The sequence below is a fragment of the Athene cunicularia genome, assembly GCF_003259725.1.
Source record: "Athene cunicularia isolate RWA chromosome Z unlocalized genomic scaffold, athCun1 chrZ_part3, whole genome shotgun sequence".
Taxonomy (NCBI): domain Eukaryota; kingdom Metazoa; phylum Chordata; class Aves; order Strigiformes; family Strigidae; genus Athene; species Athene cunicularia.
Genome location: NW_020799144.1, coordinates 7483054 through 7502749, shown reverse-complemented (window position 1 = coordinate 7502749; position 19696 = coordinate 7483054). Strand labels below are relative to the sequence as shown.

Genomic DNA, 19696 nt, shown 5'->3' with positions numbered 1-19696 from the left:
TTTTTAAGGACACTGACAGCTGTCAGCCAAGAGTAAAGCAGCCATCTGTCAACTACCAGAACCTAAAACCCTTTGGGAGCTGTAAACTTTTATTGGAATGACTGGTTGGTGCCATTTATGGATTAATAATTATGGATTGATGGTAAAACCACCATATGAAATATTGAAAGCTTCTGCTGATTCTTGTTTAACATGAACTGAGGATGGGAGAAAGTCCTTCAAGGAATTAAAACAGGCACTGTTAAAGGCACTAGCACTGGCATTGCCAAATCTTGAAAAGCCTTCTAAACTGTTTGTCCATGAGAAGAAAGAAATAGCCCTGGGATTGTTGGCACAATTTCACGGGCCCTTACACAGGGCAACTGTATCTTCTGTAAACAATTGGACACTGCAAGTCAAGGATGGCCAGGATGCCTGAGGGCAGTGGCAGCAACAGTTTAAGGCCCATCAAGCAGGAGACAGTGAACAACAGCGTGGAAATAGATTGGCTGATGAGGCTGCTAAACGGGCTGCACAAAAAGGCATCCTAACAGAGGTTCAGGCGTTAGTTCCAGAAGATCAGTTAAATTTACCAGAACAACTGAATTATGACAAACAAGATTTAAAATTAATTGAAAAACTAGAGGCTGAAAAGAAGGAAAATGGGTGGGCTGTGACATCTTCAGGCCTAATAGTGATTCTGTATACCTTACTAAATGAAGTAATAAGAAAAGAACACAATTCTGTTCATTGGGAAACTGAGAACTTTTTGAAGCATTTACAAGGCTTCATTTTGAAGCATTTACAAGCCAACATTTATTGGCTGAAATATGGTGGAAAGGGTAAGATCAGTTACTGAGAGGTGTGAGGTATGTTGTAAGAACAATCCCAAAACTCAGAAAAGGTTTCATTTTGGAAAAATAACAGAAGGGGAAGCTCCAGGTGAGTATTGGCAAATTGACTTCACTGAGTTACCCAGAAAAAGAAGTTTAAAATATTTACTAGTGTTGGCAAACACCTACACTGGGTGGCCAGAAGCTTTCACTTGCTGTGCCAACAAAGCACGAGAAGTAGTAAAGATATTATTAAAGGAGATAATTAAAGGAGATATAAGATATAATAAGATAATAAGTTATAATAAGATATAATTAAAGGAGATAAAGGAGAAGTTTGGAATTCCAATAGTAATGTCATCTGATAGGAGTCCTCATTTCACAGCAATCATCACTTCAGGAGTATCAAGGGTATTGAGTATTACTTGGGATCTGCATACCCCCTATCGACCACAAGCAAGTGGTAAAATAGAAAGAATGAATTACACTCTTAAGCTGCAAATAAGGAAATTCTGTCAGGAAACATCAGTGGATTGGGTACAGATTCTGCTTCTAGCTTTATTACGAATAAGGGTGCAGTCAAAAGGTAAACAACGGCTGAGCCCATATGAACTTCTTTACAGGTGGCCCTATTAAATCCCAAGTTTGCCTGGGGAAATGCAAATCCAGGGGGAAAATGATGTATCCAATTAAAAAAATTCTCTTAGGAAAAGTTACACAGGAAGTAAATAAATCTGTGGTATTGAATAAATCTTTAAATCTTGATTCACCAGCTCATTCCTTCCAGCCAGGGGATTGGGTCTATCTCAAATCTTGGACATCTGAGCCACTGAAGGAAAAATGGAAAGGACCATATCAGATTTTGCTGACAACATTCACTGTTGTTAAATTAAATGGCAAGGACCCTTGGATACACTTCCATGAATTAAGTAAGCTCCAACACCATGGACATCTCAGAAGGAAGGCCCTCTAAAGCTCTGACTCAAAAGACAGTAACCATTTTGTTGTTATAGCTGATAATTTATCAAAAAGGTGCTTCACAGAGCTTCAGGACTCAGTGGGATGGTAATACCACACTTTGGGGTTCCAGTAACCATATCTTCTCTTAGAGGCCAAAAGAGACTTGGGCTAGATTTATTATTTGCTAAGGAAAGAGGTCAATCAGGAAAAAAAACCCACTAAAAAGGATTTATCTCAAATTTGGAAACAGATAGAGATTTCACATGAAGTAGCCCAAAATAATCCATCCTAGGGATTTTTTCAGATTTGGGAAAAACTCATATCTTAGTTACTGAACTTTGCCTGGTTAAAACAGCTTTTTGTAATTGGTGTGCTATTGATTATAATTATTTTTCTTTTTGCAACATTCGTTAGATTTCTTTTAGTGATGTCAAAACACTGGGGACGTTTACGTAAATTGGAGAAAAAACATCAACTTAGACATAAGCTCCAATCAAATATGTATTCTAGCAAGATGCAAAGTAGTAAAAGAATTTACTACTAGGAAAAGAAAGGGGGGAACTGAAGTAAGGAACCTTATTAGCAAAATGGATGCAGGATAACTAAGAACACTGGACAGGCAGGATAATGCAATGAAAGGGTGGGCTCTCAGCAGGAGGGATGGATGCTCGCTCGGACACTAGTGTTAGCTTTCAATGTGCATTCACTTTCACTACTTACTCACCGCAACAGCCTGAAAAGATATGAAGTGTAATTTGGCTGCTGGCAAAGTCAACAGTAAAATTCACATGAATATTAATAGGACTACTGCACGATCCTCAGATGACAAAAAATTTGAGGCCATGACAAGGTATTAAGAATTTATGGCCTCCTATAACTGACTGCATCAGCCTTTTACAAAGTAGATACTAGCAATCACTAATGAATGGTGTAAAACAGCAGCACTCTAGGGACTTTGATTTGTACAAGGTTCCCTTCCTTCTCCACCTAACTGTATATGACATCTGAGATATTTCAACCCAAAGGTTCTAAAAATGCATTTTCTAAATCAAAGAAGTCTTAATTTGTTCAAAGTACGATCTACACTTCACCTAGTCCAGTTTTGGTTTTGTCAGAGATAGTGGAGTAGTCGCTTATTCCCATTTTAGCTATTAACTTTACAGTAGGACTCTTATATAACTGACTGCGGTTCAAGAACCCAAGTCTTCATAGAGGTGGAGGATATAAAAGCCACGCTTGGAGTTTTCTATACTAAAAAGCTAAAAACATTAGAAAACTTTTTTAAAAAACATGAAACCCCTTCCTTTGCAAAACAGTTGAAGAAAGTTTAATCAGTTATGTTTACTTTAACACATCATTGCTCCTCTTTTAGATGTCAGGTTAAAAAAAAAAAAAAAGAGGTAAAGTGGTAAGCTGCTGGAGTTGACAAGTGGCAAAACACTACCTAGAATGTGAAGCAACGTCAGCTTTCTGTTGAGCATGCATCTTTGTATTCAAAGTCATTTTAATCTTATAATAATTTCCAACTAATTTATGGCTAGCTCCACTTACAAAACTCAGAGTACTAATTCAGTTTAAGGCTAAAGAAAGAGATGGTTTTTGCCGATGATTTTCTTCGGGTTAAATACTTAATTCTGGAAAATAGAATTCTTTTTTACACAGGAGTTTTTAGCAACACAATGAAATGTTGCCCTTTCAAAGCATGTTATTTACTTCATGGTCTGTGGTAGAAGAAGTCAAAGGAGTATGTCAGTGATTGTCTAACCTACCCTGAGAAGAGGAAGCTCGATGATGCACAGCAGAAGTGATGCACTCATTTTCCAGGAAGACTTGGCACCAGTCCAGAAAGTGTTGCACACATCCTCATCAGAATATCTATTTGTCTGCCAAATAAGTTTCCAATTCAGCAAAGCCTATTTTAAGTGAATTCTGGATTGGGGTCACTGTATTTAAGTATATGCTTATGCAGAAAGGTAGAAATCAATCAACTGGACTGTATGTTTAGAAGGTGGAAGAGGGGCACAAGTGAATAACATTTATATGGATAACATGACTTGATTCAAAAGTTGCCAAGATAAAAAAACAAGCAGAACTAATCAAAATTGAGAAAAAACTGTAAATAACTGAGAAACATATCCTTTACTGAATTAAGCTTATAACTTAAAAATTAATGAAGCATTAGGGAAAAACCCATTTATCTTATAATAAAACAAGCTGCTACATTTTCCATAAGGTTTCCACCTTTAAATGCTCATACAGAGAAAGACAGATTTACATGTGTAAACAGATCCTCCAAGCATGGATTGCTCAGCCAGCAACTTAACTACTGTGCTGGTTTACACAAAATCACAGATACATATTTATACAGCGTTTTGGAAAATTTGACACAGTGGAATTTTGTGCTGGTCTACAGTAGCAAGCCCTGTGGAAGAATAATGAGAAACAGAACGCAAATGTGTATCCTTTTGCAGTTTAGTCTTCTCTTTATATGCCCCATTCAGTGTGTTCTCAGCTTCAGCCTACCCCAAGTTTTAATGTCATTTCATTTAAGATCTAACTTTAATAAGCATAGTTGAGAAAAGCAATGCAAGAGGTCTTGAAGGGATGAGCCAGGGCTATGAAGTTTCCCTGCTTTTGATGCCCTCCAGATAGCAGCTAAGCAGCAGAGTTGGGAAATATGGGAAGGAAATAAAGACAAGAGAGAGAGAAGGGAAATCAGAGCAAAGGGATGTGAAAAAAAGAACAGCACTGAAGAGAGACTAAAACCAGATGAGGATCCTCATCATCTGAAATACAATTTATGTCACTTTCAGAATGAGGCAGTCTAACTGGGGCAACAAGTAGTGAAACAGATAAAGGAGTATGTAATAAATATTTTATTACATTAATCATAATAAGCTGCACTTGGCCAAGGCATGTTCTTAAATCAAGCTGAGAATGTGAGCAGTTTCAGACTTAAGAGTGCAAGGCCCACATGACTGTAATTAACATGATAAATCATGCTGTGGAATGCTCTACACAGGCTGAGAGGGCTTAGCTGATATATTGCTTATTAAAGACTGTAGAAATTTCTCCCTCTATTTTGTTAAAGTACCATTGGTAGTGAATCAAAAGATACCCTCCTCTGTTCTGGCTGAACTATCCCCTACAGATGTAATAGAAAGCATGTGAGAAGCATGTGCCATTGAGTTGTGGTAACACAGACTGCAACATCCCAAAGAACTGCATTTCACTACCTTTTCTCCCACCCCCAACTTTAATTTAGGAAACTACCCAAATTGTCTTGTTACTGAGCTTGCAGTTTTATTTCTGATTTTGCCCAACCAGACCTTTCCACACTGTATATTCTCTAGTACAAGTGAAGCGAGCTACAAAGGGCACAAACTCTATGAAGAGCTTGCAATTTACAACCTTGCCTAACTAATGTCAATGCACACTTTTACACACTTATTTCCTTTATCTTCACTGGGTCAGAGAGCACAATTTAAGGACCAGTTCTTTACACAATTCTCCAGAGAGGATGAAGTGCAACAGCTCCTAAAGTTGATTTTTTTGTGTCTGCTTTTCTGTGCTTAGCCTGTGCTAAGTGTCCTCCTCACACTCCAGCAAAAATTATTACTTTGAACTTCACTTCAACCTTTGCACACACAACTCCCACTATATTAGGAAGGGGTGGAAATTCGAACATGTGAAGGTCCTACAAGGTTGGAGGAGACTCAACAGCTGGGCAGAGGCCAGGGACATGAATACATCCCAAGCTGTAGAGAGGCCACAGACCTCAGGTATTAGATACTCTGCTAGGCAGCTGCTCACATGCTGCTGACCAAAAACCACAAACTTTGTTCCAGACTAGCCACAGCATGTCCTGCCAAATGCCAGGACAAGGACACCCAAGAGACACAGGAGGTGATAGAAATTCTGCACAGAGAGGAGATGAAGAAATAAGAAACACGCATCACAACCCGAGCTGCTGAACTTGTTTATTTACATCCTTGAATACCTGTTTAAACTTAAACACAGTTTAATTGGACATTTAGTCACATTTTAAAGCTCCACACAAGTATTTTTAAACAAAATGAGGTATTTCAAATTTTTTTCTAGCTATGTACACATACAGAGAGCATACACACACACAATTGCTGCTCAGAATACTATTATTTCTCTTCTGTAATTATGTTAGGGGAGAGGAAACAGGCAAAAAGGCACTTTATCCAGAGAGAAAAAAGAAATATTATCTCTGCTTTATTCTCAGATTCACATCAGCATACAGTTGTGAATGCTTCACTGTAATGCCAAGAATAGTTCTTTTGTCTGTTACTGACTATACATCCAAGAAAACAAATTAAGTCTCAAACAATTGCAGTGCTTCATTTCAAAAAAATCCCCATGACCTAACAAATCCACATGTCTGAAGGACAGAGCTCACCACAACCAGAAGAGTCCTCCAAGTTGTGGACAGAATTAAATTATTCCCATACAAAAACAACCATGCTTCCGTGACTCATTCATGCTTCTATCCTTGAACAGTCACAGTAGTAAAGCAGACATTAGGCAGATACCCACTTAAGAGAAACAGAAAACTGAAGCAGGCTATTCAAAAATCAGAGATGAACGTCGTCATCTTTCACAGGCTTGATCTTCAGGTACAGGTATGTCCTGCTTGAAACAATTCAGTAAAACAGAACATTCAGCTTTTCAACTGGGTGGTAGGACCCGAGTCAGAATAGCTTGGAATTTTTTTTTTTTAACTCTCTGAACAAAACAGAAGGCCATCTTTTTTCTTTTTTTCCCCCCTAAGGACAAATCAACAAGAGATTAAGTATTACTAATCCATAGCTGTATGGTTCCAAGTGATGTTTTTCATCATGAAAACCTAGTTAACAAAAAGCAACAGACCCCAGTGTCACTGTGAATCTGAAGATAATCCTTAGTTTAGTCAACAGAAACACATACAGTATTCCTCTGTGTGTGTGTGCACTTACTGTTTAATTACAGTTAATGGGAGCAACAGGTATATGTCAGAAGCCAATGCTGCATTAACGGTCAATTATTATCATAATTAAACACATAACAAAACTTTCAGACTCAAGGTCCTCAGCATCACTTTTTAGATATCATGCATGCAGGAAGCCCTGCTCCTGATTCCTTCCAGGGGCAGGGGTCAATGGAATTCAGGACCTGGGACCTGCTGTCTTTAACACAACATTCATGTTAGCAGCATCCTGCCATTTTTGCACAGCAGCATTGCTTGGCTCTAAACAAATATGTACTCATTTGGGAAACAAAAAAAAAATTCTGCCTGCCCATACATCCCAGAGACCACTAGCCACATTCAAGCTGTTCAGAACAATGAACATCAAGAACAGCTTTTGTGTGACCAGTCCATGTAGTGACCCAGCAAGAAAGATTCATCAGGGAAAGCAGGCATTTCAGTTTCTCTCTTGAATCTGAAGTAACAGCGAGGTACAAAACTTTATGCAAACAGAATGAGCATAGGCTTTCTATGATAAAGTATGCCTAAATAAAGCCAGATTTCAGCATGTTTTTCTTCCAGGATCAGATGTTTCAGCAAGGACTTCTGTGCCGTGCCAGCCACAAAAAAATCTACCACCATGATTATAGTATTTCTGGAAAAATTAAAACAAAAATTGGTATTCAAAATTGTTATCTTGCTTAGACAGAAAATATACAGAAAATTGTACTGATTTGTTTCATGATCAAACAGGTTCTAAGTTCACTGCAAGCACAAAAATATGGCATGACAAAACAAGGCTCGCTAAAAGGGAAATAATTTACCTATGAGGAAGATGGCAGAAATTAGAAGACACTGTGTGCTTGTGTGCTAGCTTCACAGAACAGTTTATGCAAAACTGGCATGTCCCCATCATGGACACAGACAAAAAACCCTGTTCCTCAGGAGTTTACTGACGCTACTAAAAGCTTCGACCTTGAATACATACATGAAATACATCTGTAGATATATTTACTGAAGTACGAGCCTCACCCAAAGTGGAAACAGAAAGAATTCTGACCTAAAACATCCCTTTCCATCCCTTCACCCATCCAAAGCACCAAAGGAAAGTGCATGTCTGAGGCCTTTCCAGGGTCTGTGTCTCTTGGCCACTGGGCTGCATCTCCTTGGCAAATTGTAATCTCATCATGCCTTGCCTCTTTCTTACTTAGAAACTCAAAAATCATAAGATGAAAATAGCTCCAAAATTAAATAAAGCAATTGCAAAGACCACACACACACACAAAAAACCAGATCTCTGATAAAAACACCATGTTAAATAACAACCTTCTATTTCCTAAAAAATAAAGTGATGTTCAGTACAGACTTGTCCAGTTTACTTTGTTGCTTTCATAGGTTTTCAGGACAGCTAGAACCAGCAGAGTCCTTATTTCCTTCCTCTATCAGAAAACACAACACTTTGCATGGAACAGTAGCCTGTTTAAGCCTTATGAAATGCTGAGGCCTGGCTGCAATAGATCTTTGAGGGTACAGATTCAACTCCTTCCTAGCTACAGGCAAGCAACTCCCACAGACTACATGGAAACTACCATTCCTTACCTATTACAGAGGATCAATGGGCCCATGCAGCTTTTATTGCAGGAATACAACTCCAAGCCCACCCCCAAAATGTCTCCCACACCAGACTACTTTCAGCATGAATACCCACGAACAGTTTCCTCCAAAATATGTGTATATATCCAGTACCACTGCTACCGAGAGAGATCTGTGTGCTGGAGGTAGTTCTACTCAGAGAAGTCCATAGTAAACTGAGGAAAGAAGCCCTGGCATCAAGAAGGGCAGCAGCCTAATCTCTTGTGTGGACAGCTGCTTTGATAAATACTTAATAGTTAGGACATCAAGATCACCCTCTACATGAGAAATCCACTGCTGGTCTTCAAGACTGCAAAGAAGCTGGCACAAGCCTTTTGTATCTGGAAGGAATTTCCACTAAAGAAAATACATGTGGATCACTGAAATGGTGATAGATACATTTTGAAGTACAGTAACAATCTAAAGATGTAGCAATACTTGATGAGCCTTCATTTCAGTGTTCTCCTGAAAGAATTAGTAGCTTGATAAATGCTTCTTGTAGGAACAGCTTCATAAAACACACTCTTGTATTACAATTATTAGTACTATGGTTTCATAATTTTTTTTTTGGATTGTCATGCTATATACCCAGATGATAAAAATGTATTTTGCCAAGGCTGAATTTATCCTTTTTATGAAAAGCTGTCCTGCATTTAAACAGAACACCCTTACAGTATTGTAAAGGTAAGTAATATGAGCCACATTATAGAACTTCTAGAATAAAGCCCCCATAACATTAGTTTATAATTCAACAGCATTTGGATACAGATAATTAAGGGTGGGAGTGGGCTGACAAATCAATGCTGCCACATCAGAAGGCAGTGGCAGTGCAGGAGGTGCTTAATGAATTTACTAGCTTCCTTTTGCTGTTTAAAACTATAATCTAATTCTATGCTTCTAAATAAGACAGCCCTTGACACAGAAAAAAGGACTATGCTTTTTGTATTTATGTATCTCAGCACTTAATATTTTTAGTTCAGCTACTAGAGCAAGTATAGATGCCAATTATGGGACCTAAAGAGTCACCAGTGGACTCTGAACTTCAGTCCAACACAAAGAGATTGTTTCACCCCTACATAAACTGTTTGCTTGACCACATGCAGCAGCATATGTCCCTGGAGGCAGGCTTCAGAAGTCGTCAATCTCTGTATGTTAATTAAATACACAGACCAATCAGCAATTATTTGAGTATTTCTAACTTACTTTTGACGTGATTGCTTGCCTTGTGTTACATTCATTCTTTGCACAGTTCCACTGGACTTGGAAGAATTAGAGCAGGGATTAATCTGGCCTTTCTGTATGTATGGCTGATGCTTTATATACCTCTAAGACCTTTTTTTTTTTTTACTTTTGAAATGTGCTGACACATTTTTTCCCTTGCAGCATAAACAGTGATTTAGGAGTTTAAGCTAAACCTAGTCAAAACTGGCAATTCATGAGGTGTGGGGGACTTCTTTCTCCTCACTCTTGCAACATTTTGATGCTCATCTAACAGCTCCTAAACCGTCTTTACAATCACATGAGGATCTCAGCTCTCACTTAACCCCACACAATTGTGAGGGGTGGTGATGAAGGGAGGGGTCCTAGGTCTTTTGACTGCAGAAAAATACTTTAAAATATCCCACATAAAAGCTCTACATCAATATCAGACAACCCCCAAATGTACTGCATTTTATAATGGTCATGTTCAGACCTGGAATCTACAGGGATGTCCACACTGCAAGTAGGCAAGAGTGAACCCATTTTGGGTGCCAATCATGAAAAGCTGCAATCGCTGTTCACACATTCCCATGATGAGAGCATAGGACCAGAACTAGGATCTTTGCCCACGTCACTAGGCTAAGGTGATTACTGAATTGGGATCCTGACATACCAGCTACAGAAAAGAAAATAACAGTGGGGAAATCTCAGAGCAGAGACATGAAATTCAACAAGGCTACATACTGCCCTCAGCGCAGACCAGGGCACCATCCATCACAGCACAAATTCAGCTGCTAACACCGTTCGATAACCATGGCAGAGGCACAGTGTGCAGCATACTAAGAAAGCAGTGGTGCTTGGGGACAATGTGTTTCCCTTCCACACTCTGCAATGCCTGTACACATAAGACATGATGCAGCAGCCTGGCAAATTCAGCAACAGATATGCATGATGGCATTGTGATGGTACCCACGGAATATGATTTGCCACATCTGACAAACAACAACCCTAATCACTTCATTTACGGGACTTCTTTAATTTTGCATTTCTATTCATTAGTCTTTGCATTCTGTACATTTTGTACATGTGTATTTGACATTTTTAGTGTATCCTTATGGAACTCTTTGCCCCTATATAGTGTTGGACCAGAGATGTCTTGCTGCAGTGTCTTGTTAATCCTAGTGTTCAGGGGAAAGTGAGTATTCTTCATAAGTACTTCAGCAGTTCTGCTCTACAAAGTAAGTCCTACCTCTCAGAATCAAAGCTTGCCTTCCTACACAACAAGCTCTATCCTGCTTTGAGCCATAGTCCTCCATATCTTTCTGCAGAAACACCAGATCTTTTCCATTCATTATTTCAGATGTTCATATGTCACTAATTTCTCTAGGATGCACTGTACTGCAACCTAAATAACATAGTTTTACCTTCCATCTTCACTGGTGTGACATACCTTGACCTTTCTGGTTATGACATAAAAAACAGACCAAGTATTAGCACAACAGAAAGCCAAAAGAGGGTGTTTGGGAAGTACAAATTGCAGAAATTTCCTGCTCTCCACCACTGCAAAAATCTCTCTCCTATCAGATGTAGGTCCTCTGAGTTTTTCAGCTTTTCAGCTAATTTGTTCAGTCTTGAAGGTTTTATTAATAAGAACAATCTGAAAATTCACAGTTTAACATATGAAGTTTAGCAAAAAATAATTCAGTATATTCCACAATGCTTAGATGGAGACCTGAACTTAAAAGAAATCAGTGCTTAACTTTACTGAATCTTCACAGGGATGCCACTTCACTTCTTAAGACATGAAAACCTTTTTCCCTGCTTACACGTTCACTTGCCACAGTTAAAGAGTAAAAATGAAAAAGTAGTGTTTGAAAGAGAAACTCATCCAAAAGTATCATGTGGCTTAAACTGGCCTAAACTAACGTACCATCAAGATTTTTGATTTAATGGAAAAATCTCAAACTTTCATGACCTATGAGATCATCACACATAGAAACTATCAGCTGTGTCTTATACAAATGAAAGGCCATGTGACTTATGCCAAAACTCAGAAGTAGTATTTCTTGCTGGTTGGATAGCACCCTTTAATCATAAAACTTACCATTTAAGGTCTTAGTCCTGCAAAGATCTCAAACATACAACCAGTTCTAATGGGATCAGGAGCTAGGTTTCACCTATTTTAAAGCAACACCTTGTAGGGGATAAGGCAGAATTTAAATTCCCTGCTTAATTTCAGCTGTACCTTTGTGTATTTGTCAAGCATCCGCTGAATCTACAAACTAACAAAAGCTCTAGGCTCCTTAGTATAATTATTTTCTGGCTTTTTTTTTTTTTAACATAAGAATTATACTCAACCTTCTTTCTCTCCATTTAGGACAGAAACATTTTAACATAAGACAGATAAACATCCTCTTGTAGTTCAATATTGCTCAAATTTTATGTATCATTCACCACTTCCAGTACATTAGTCTTTGTTAAGAGACTGCAATAAAATCACTGTACATGAGCAATCATCCTACTCTAGTCTTTAATCTGACCTCCACATTCTATCTGCAAGAATCTGCTGTGCAAAACTATGCATCTAATAAATTCACTTGCCAACATTGCCCACTTCTCTGCAATTTCAAGATTTATTACTGCTAGTACTGCTTTCCCAAAGGAGCAGGCTCTATGGAAATCAGAGACTTTACTGAAGTGAATATCAAGTTTTAGTCATATGTCAATCATTTTACCCTAGTTAAAATGTAGCTACCTCCAAGTACAGCAACAGCATATTACAACACCATACTAGGCTGAGGAGAGGAACTGCGTAACACTGAAAACACTGAGAAATAAGTATTGAGAACAGGAGGTTTTGAGGGTTGATTTACACAGTAGGTGTAAATCTTGATGCAATCCTACTTTGTCCTCACAGTGAGATGCTAGACATGACCAACCCTGCTCTGGAAACTATGTAAATGTGAAAATGTGGTGCTGTGTCCATTTTTGTAAGGTATAACGCTAAGCAGTAACAAGTGCTAACCTTGTTAGTTAGGCTTTTGAAGACCTGGCAAAAACAGTTTGAAAGACTTTGGGGTTTTTAATTAATATGTTGAAAGCAAATCACTCTCATAGATAATACACACCTACAGGGACAAATTCTGCCTAGGTTTGTATTCCATTTTCCCACCTTGCAAGTCTGAGACTGAGCAAGTTGCAGGGGCAGGTTGGTAGACACCAGCTATAGTATATAGAGCAGTAACATGCTATAAACTGAGGAATGTAGAATAAGTAGGTTTACCACGCAAGTTGGATTGACATCAGGTATCACATCTCTCATTTAGTTGAGTAGAGTCAGTTCTAAACCAGATGGAGTTTGGCAAGGGAATTTCCAGGAGGGAAGATATGTGACAGGACTACTGTAAAGTAACATCTCAAAGATGCAGCCATGCAGAAACAGGTCCCAAAAGAGAATTTGCTTTGCTGTAACTAAGACAATTATCATCCTTTCTAATGCTTAGTGGGGCTTTACTTAGAAAAACTGGGTATTTAACTTTGCCCACTGTTTTATCTGGCATCAAGATCTGTAGGCTCTTGTCAATTAATGGATTTACTAATGTTCAACCAGGTTTCAGGGTATCTAGGTTGAAGTATCATCCAGGCTGTTAAAGTCATTGGTTTTAGCACTTACAGTAACTGTCACAGGGACTGCATATAGGTAATTTGTTCCCCCCTCCACTATCTGGCTCTGCTCTGACTAGACACTCCTAGGTTGAGCCAGCAAGGGAGCAGATGGAGAACTGACTCCTGCCCTAGCCTCCTCACATGGCATCACACACCAGCTAGAAGAGCAAAACCAGCACTGTCTGCCCTCAAGTCCAGACGGAGCTGGTGAGTCTGCTCAAGAAACAAGATTTCCTCCCCCTCCAGAAGACCTACATCTAACACTGAGTTATTCTGCACATAGAATAATCATTCAGCAGAAGTACGCTGCTTTAACACAGTCTTTATCCAATAATGGTGATCTGTTTGTGCCAATTCTCAGTGCTTTGGCAGCAGTAGGAAATGAAAAAATGGATGCAGGATATGAGAACTTCCACTGATAATGGGGGGTGTGTGTGGAAATCAATTTTGTCTCTTGTATTAAAGTTTAAGTGTATCAATTTCATGGTTAAGGTTATAGTTCTTCTCATATGTGCAGGCTGCTCCAATTTACAGGTCAGGGAAAGCACTTAATAAAGATTTATAGAAGTGCAAGCCTCTCTCCAGATGCTCTCCTTGTGCCCCTCCATGTCAGACATCACTATTCCAACAGGGTGAAGGCAACACACAACTCTCAACTCTGGGCTCCACTGGCTGAGACCACTTGTTGCTGGCTCATTAAAAGAGTGCACAGGTGGCTTTCATGTCCTCCCCACCCCATGCACATAGCAAGGTGGCTGCATGGCCCCTCCGATGACACAACTGCACCCAAAACTAGACCTATAAACCTGTCCTAAAAGTGCTTTCCCTGTGGCAGCAGTACATTTTTTCATGGGGAGTGCTCCTGGCCTTTGCTCAGTTGAGGCCTTTCAACAACTCTTACAATTGGAGGGTGGTCTCTCTATCTACTGACTTACAAGTCAGCAGGATCAGGGCACCCTCCTGCAATGCAGCACCTCCTTCCTGGCTGACCCCCTGCCAAGATGTGCCCAGGGGGCCACCCACAAACCACCACCAACCCTCAACTCCCACCCAGCATCCTACCTGGCATTGACTGCACCACTGGCTCGGTGGTGGTGGTGGAGGCAGCATGGGGCTGCTGCTGACTGGAGCTGACCTCAGGCTCAGTGCTCACCGAGGGTGAGCTGTCCGCCTCGCTGCCCAGGAGCGGCTGTGGGGCAGGTGGGAGGTTGTTCTCAGTGGCCGGTGGCTCCTCCTGACCAGGCAGCTGCAGGGCTGAAAGGGGGATGCTGATAGCTTTCCTGGCATCAATAGTGTTGGAGCTGTTAGCTGACACCTGCCGGGCAGTCACAGGGGTACCATCCATACACTGTGCCAGGGAGGCCAGGGGCCCCCCGGACAGAATTTCTCTTGTCAGCTGGGACAAGCTGATGGGGGAGGTAGAGCGGTGCTGTGGGTCAGGGTTGGGGCGCACAGCAGGCTGGGGCAGGGTCTTAGAGGTGCTTGGGCAGGAAGGCCCAGCCTGGGCCCGAGGCTTGGATGTGGGCATCTGTATCAGAGCCAGGGCTGGCCCATGGGCACCAGCTGTCAGCTCAGCATTGGCCACTATGTAGTAGTCTTCGGGGAGCTCTTTCTTGATCTTTTTGGTGGTTGTCTCACTATCACTCTCGTCAGTAGTCTGGGCCTGGCCTCTGGTGTGCACACTGCTGGCCAGCCGCTTGCAGGGACCGGTGGGAGCCTGCTGGGGATGCAGCTCAAAGTCGCTGTCCTCATCGGTGACAGAGGACTCGCAGACCATGTCAAAGATAGTGGACTCATCCTCACACTCCTCTCCAGGCTCATCCATCTCTGATGGCTCACTGAATGAGAAGTCACAGGACTCACGAATGCAGGTATATTCCAGTTTGGTCTTCTCCAGCCGGCTTGGGTAGCGCTCAAGGGAGGTGGTCTGTGTCTCTGACGACACCCCCATTATGCTGGAGCTGTCAGAGGTGAAGCTGCGGCTGTCCTGGAAGCAGATGACCTCCTGGGAGCCGGCCCGGCAAGTGGCAGCCAAGGGCCAGTGGTAGGCATGGCCAGCACTACAGCTCCACATGGCTATCAGGTTGTCATGGTTCCCCACAGAGAGCAGGTGCTTGAGGTTGGGGATGAGGTTGCAGATGGTCCCGTGGCTGTGGGCCCAGCTCACCAGCTTGGAGAGATTTTCAGAGGAGGTGTGAAGGCAGTACTCCATGGTACAGGATCAACAGTGCCTCGCCACTGGAAATGAAGTTGAAAACACAGTTCAGATCACAGATAGGGTCTTGGCACTCAAGAGGCACATGCTGCAGCACGCATGAGCTTGACTCGCCTTCAAACAGAGAGCAAAACCCTGCTCTTCAGCACTCCCAAAGCAAGACCACATTTGCATGGGCAAGTGAAACATTGTAAGCTCAACTAAAACCCATTTCACTCATCTCATGCATTCCAAAACACATTTCTCAAAACAGTATCTGCTTTTAAGTGGCCTCATTCCTCATTCTGCCTGCAAATAAACTGCCTTTAACCCAAGGGAAGGAATACCACTGCAATACACAACTAAAGTAAGATAAAACAGCTTTTTAAACAATCCAGTTCAGTATCAGTGACAAAATGATTTCAAACTTAAATATCTGAAAATGCAAATGTAGCCTAAAAGACAGTGATTATGTCTTCATATTTAGGAAATCAAAATCAAATAAAAATCTTAGAGAAGCATACAAATCATTTTGAACACCAGGGTGGTAATCAAGCACCAACTCTAGACACTCCCTCTGCACCTCTTGAAACTTTCACATTTTACATCATTTATGCACCTTTCTCAAGTGCAGCAAATATCTCCTCTTCAACCAAATTCAAGAGGCATCAAAATGAAGGCCAGAAACTTTAGTTTTCAACTTGAGGAAAAAACAATCAAGTTCACCCTTCACTGTGCTGTACTGAGTCATCAGTTGTCCAAAGGCTTAAGAGAAGCTTAAGGCACCTGCAAGGTTTAAGTCATAACCTTCCTTATATCTGAGTGTTAACCTTTTGCTCTTATTATATTGTCTATTTTCCCAGACCTAAATCACAATTATCTTCAAGACAAACACTTGCAATTTTCATCAGAACTATTTAGAAATTTTCAGCACAAGGCATGGACCACAAGGTCTCATCCCACACAAGACTGCAAGACCTCAACTTCTCAGGACTTCAGTGCTAGGACTTTCTAGATCTTGCAGCTGTTTCTCTGATCCCTATTTCCTTTATCACCATAAAAAAGAAGACAGTGAAACATGATGCAGGAGATGCTTCCTTTAAGTAAACAGAGGGGAAAAGTAGGAAGAGAGAAAGTAAATTTGAAGATCAACCATTCTTTCAATAAACAACGAAGAGCAAGGAATTGTAACACAACTCAGCTAAATAGTGAAATTGTTTACAGGTAACTTCTTAGACTGTATCTTTCTTTTCAGTGAGTGGTTTACCAAGGTATCTTGTATCAAAATTCAACCATCTGAGTAGTAACCTTCTGTATGTAAGCATGGCTATAAGGTATCTCTGGAATTAATGACACGGGGCTTAGTTACTACTTCAGCAGTGAACTGCTGGGACTGAGGGACAGGCAGCTGTGGCAGCCCCAGGCACTGGACTGACAGACTCAGGCTGAGCTGAAACAAGGCTCCTGGGCCATGGGCAGGAGGTGAGTGGGGGTCCCAGGGCAGGCTAAGCAGTCCTATTAACACCCACAGGTGTCCTTGGGGCAAAAAATTAAGCTTGCAGTGGGAATGCTCAGCCTGTATATATGTTGGCCTCTTGTATTATATCTAAATTATCTATTACTGTAAGCAGTTATTCACAGGAACATTTACTATTAATAATTATTTATTATCCAAGTGTCCTATATTCCACACATTTCCAGATTTAAGCTGCAGTCAATGCCCATTTTCCTGTTATCCAGGTATTGTATTACTTAACTACTGCAATAACATTTTTTCCCCCTTAACCAAATGAGATAGACAAATGTCTGTATAATCCTAGAATAACGATTGCATTGGGAAAGATGGCACAAACCAGTTTTCACACAGATCCCACTGCTGGGACACTGGACTCCTCAGTTTGAGGTGGGAAGTTATTACCCCCTACTGTAAAGATCCTCAAGGACTGTGGATTAAATAGACCAAAGTCAACTGTGAAGGTCTAGGTGACTTCAACACATCCAGGTAACTTGAACTCCAGAGGTCTGTAAGAAAGTCAGCTCTTTACAGATGGACCTCAACCTATAGTCCTCACCCAGGGTCCCCACTTTTATTAATACAGAACTGAACGGTCTTTCTTTTAAGTCTTTGTTGTCTTACTTTATTGTCTTTAAAAAATAAAGGTTATTTGACTTGCTGAAGATCAGTAATAAGAGCTCAAAATTTCATGGTTGCTGGGCACAGTCGGGGCTGAGAATGTTTTGAGGTTACTGCTCAGCTAAATTAATAGGGATTAAATGTATGCTTATATTTCTCTAATGATATCCATGTTTCCTATCTCACCAGCTGTTACCTGCTAGAGGTCACTTTTTCAAATAAGGGATCACATCTAATATAATTTCAGTTTGGTAAATCACCTAAATGGAACTTTTTTCCTTAAAGTAACCAAGGGATACCAAAAAACCTGTGGCACTGTCAGATGATAGCAAACTCTTGAGTGTCTCTCCTTGGAGACACCTGGTAACAGAGAAGTCACCTCTAGTGACTCTTAGACAGCTACAAGTGACTGGGAACTTCCGCTCAATTCCGCAGACCTGTTTGAAGGCTCTTCCTAACCTTCTCCATTCTGTGCCTTGTGAGCTGCAAGACTTAGAGCTCCCATTGTTTTTCATCTCACATTTCCATATAGGCAGAAAAGCCCTTCACATTTTTCCCAACTGAAATGCAGTATTCATGCCAATGTCACACCTCATTCTGTCCCCTGCCCTCTTCTCCACAAGCATTTTGAGATGCAAAATGAACTTTACTATGGCTCAAGAAGACAGCTACACAGTAGCTAACTGCCCCTGGAGAAAGCTTTCCCTAAAATCAGCACAAATTACTACCTGCCTAGTCACTCAAAGTCATCTGCCAGCTAGCTGCAGATAACCCTGTTTGTTCTGAGCCAAGGGAGGTGATGAGGCTGTGTTTCAATGTCTATGCAGTCTGTGTATCCCTGCCCACCCACTCCTGTGGATGAGACAAAAGGTGGGCTGTGCAAACCCAAACTGGAAACAGAATGGACCAGTACTACAAACAAATCCCTCCATGAGGGTCACCATGGGTCTTTCCTCCCCAGTCAGGCACTGTGCCTATCAATGGTGGGGTCAAGAATGGAGCCAGCATGGGAATTTCTAGACATTTTGCAAGCTTCTAGGTATTTTTCCAACATCTTTAAAATTAAGCATGACATGGAAGGAAGTCCTGAATAATGGATGAACATCATCAGGAAAACAGTTAAAATGGTGTAAGATTTAAGCTTAGTTTTGCAGTAGCTCAAGCCAGGGTACATGCACAGAGAACAACTGCTACAATAACTCAAATTCAAACCTGTTTTTGACGACATGAAACCCCAGCAGATCTCACAGCATCACCTGCAACATGAAGCTCCTTGCATGACCACTGCCTCTGTGCAGTATAGTATATGCAGTAGGTCCCCACCTTGCAACCCTTTTAGGCACTGAAGAAGTCTCCCCATTTCAAACATACAGCTTTTAAACATCTATAAGCTCTTTATTTTGTTTTAAACCTTTTAAAGATATGCTGTCAGTTTTGACAGGGGTCAAAACCCCCAGGGCATCCACATTTCTTCTGACTGCTGTATTCAAAGATACAGGCTTACAATGTCCCCCCTCACAGAAGCACTAAAAGACTGAAGGAGTAACACCATATTCAAACCAAGAGAACCGTACAATATGGAAAGTGAGTAGGGAAAAGGAGGGAGAGCTAGTCAGGAATAGTCAGAAGATACATCAGTGCAAACCCATGGGAAAACTTGGAGCTGCTCAGTTGCTGCACGACCAGGGATGTATTTTGGGAAGATACAAAGCCCCATTTAGCTGAAGAACCATTTTCCCCACAGGGAAATTATATCAGATCAACTGCCACAGTCTAGATTGTTTGTGCAGGGCTGAAAATCCAAAAGTATCAGTTATCCAGAAGCACTGTGTCTTCAGTTTGTCAACTGCAGTGTAAGTTGACAATGACACTTTGGCAGGGAGGGACTTACCCTGTAGAAAGCACAGAAAATCCATCTTTATCTACCCAGTTTACTGAAGAGGGACCTTGTCCGTTCAGTCAGACAGCATGCTGCTGGCTGACAGTCTGCTTATTTGTTAAATCACATTCTAAAGATTACGTAAGTCCTTTATTCAGACCAGCAAGATTCCTTAAGATAACTCATGCTTAATAACCTGCTAACATGTATACTCTGAAATCACACAGTAGCTGGCAAAAACATGCTA

The 19696-nt window shown here is 40.9% G+C and overlaps 1 protein-coding gene across 2 annotated transcripts in view; it reads right to left on the bottom strand.

The window, feature by feature from the left end:
- Nucleotides 1-15570, bottom strand: part of KIAA1958 (KIAA1958 ortholog) — a 36620-nt gene extending 21050 nt beyond the window's left edge. For both annotated transcript variants that reach the window (XR_003400176.1, XM_026866555.1), the window contains exon 1: nt 14305-15570. Coding sequence is in view for 1 of the 2 variants with exons in the window: in XM_026866555.1 (XP_026722356.1) it covers nt 14305-15454 (1150 nt within the window). In the remaining variant the exon portion in view is untranslated. The remainder of the gene's footprint in view (nt 1-14304) is intronic.
- Between the last annotated feature and the right edge of the window lie 4126 nt (nt 15571-19696).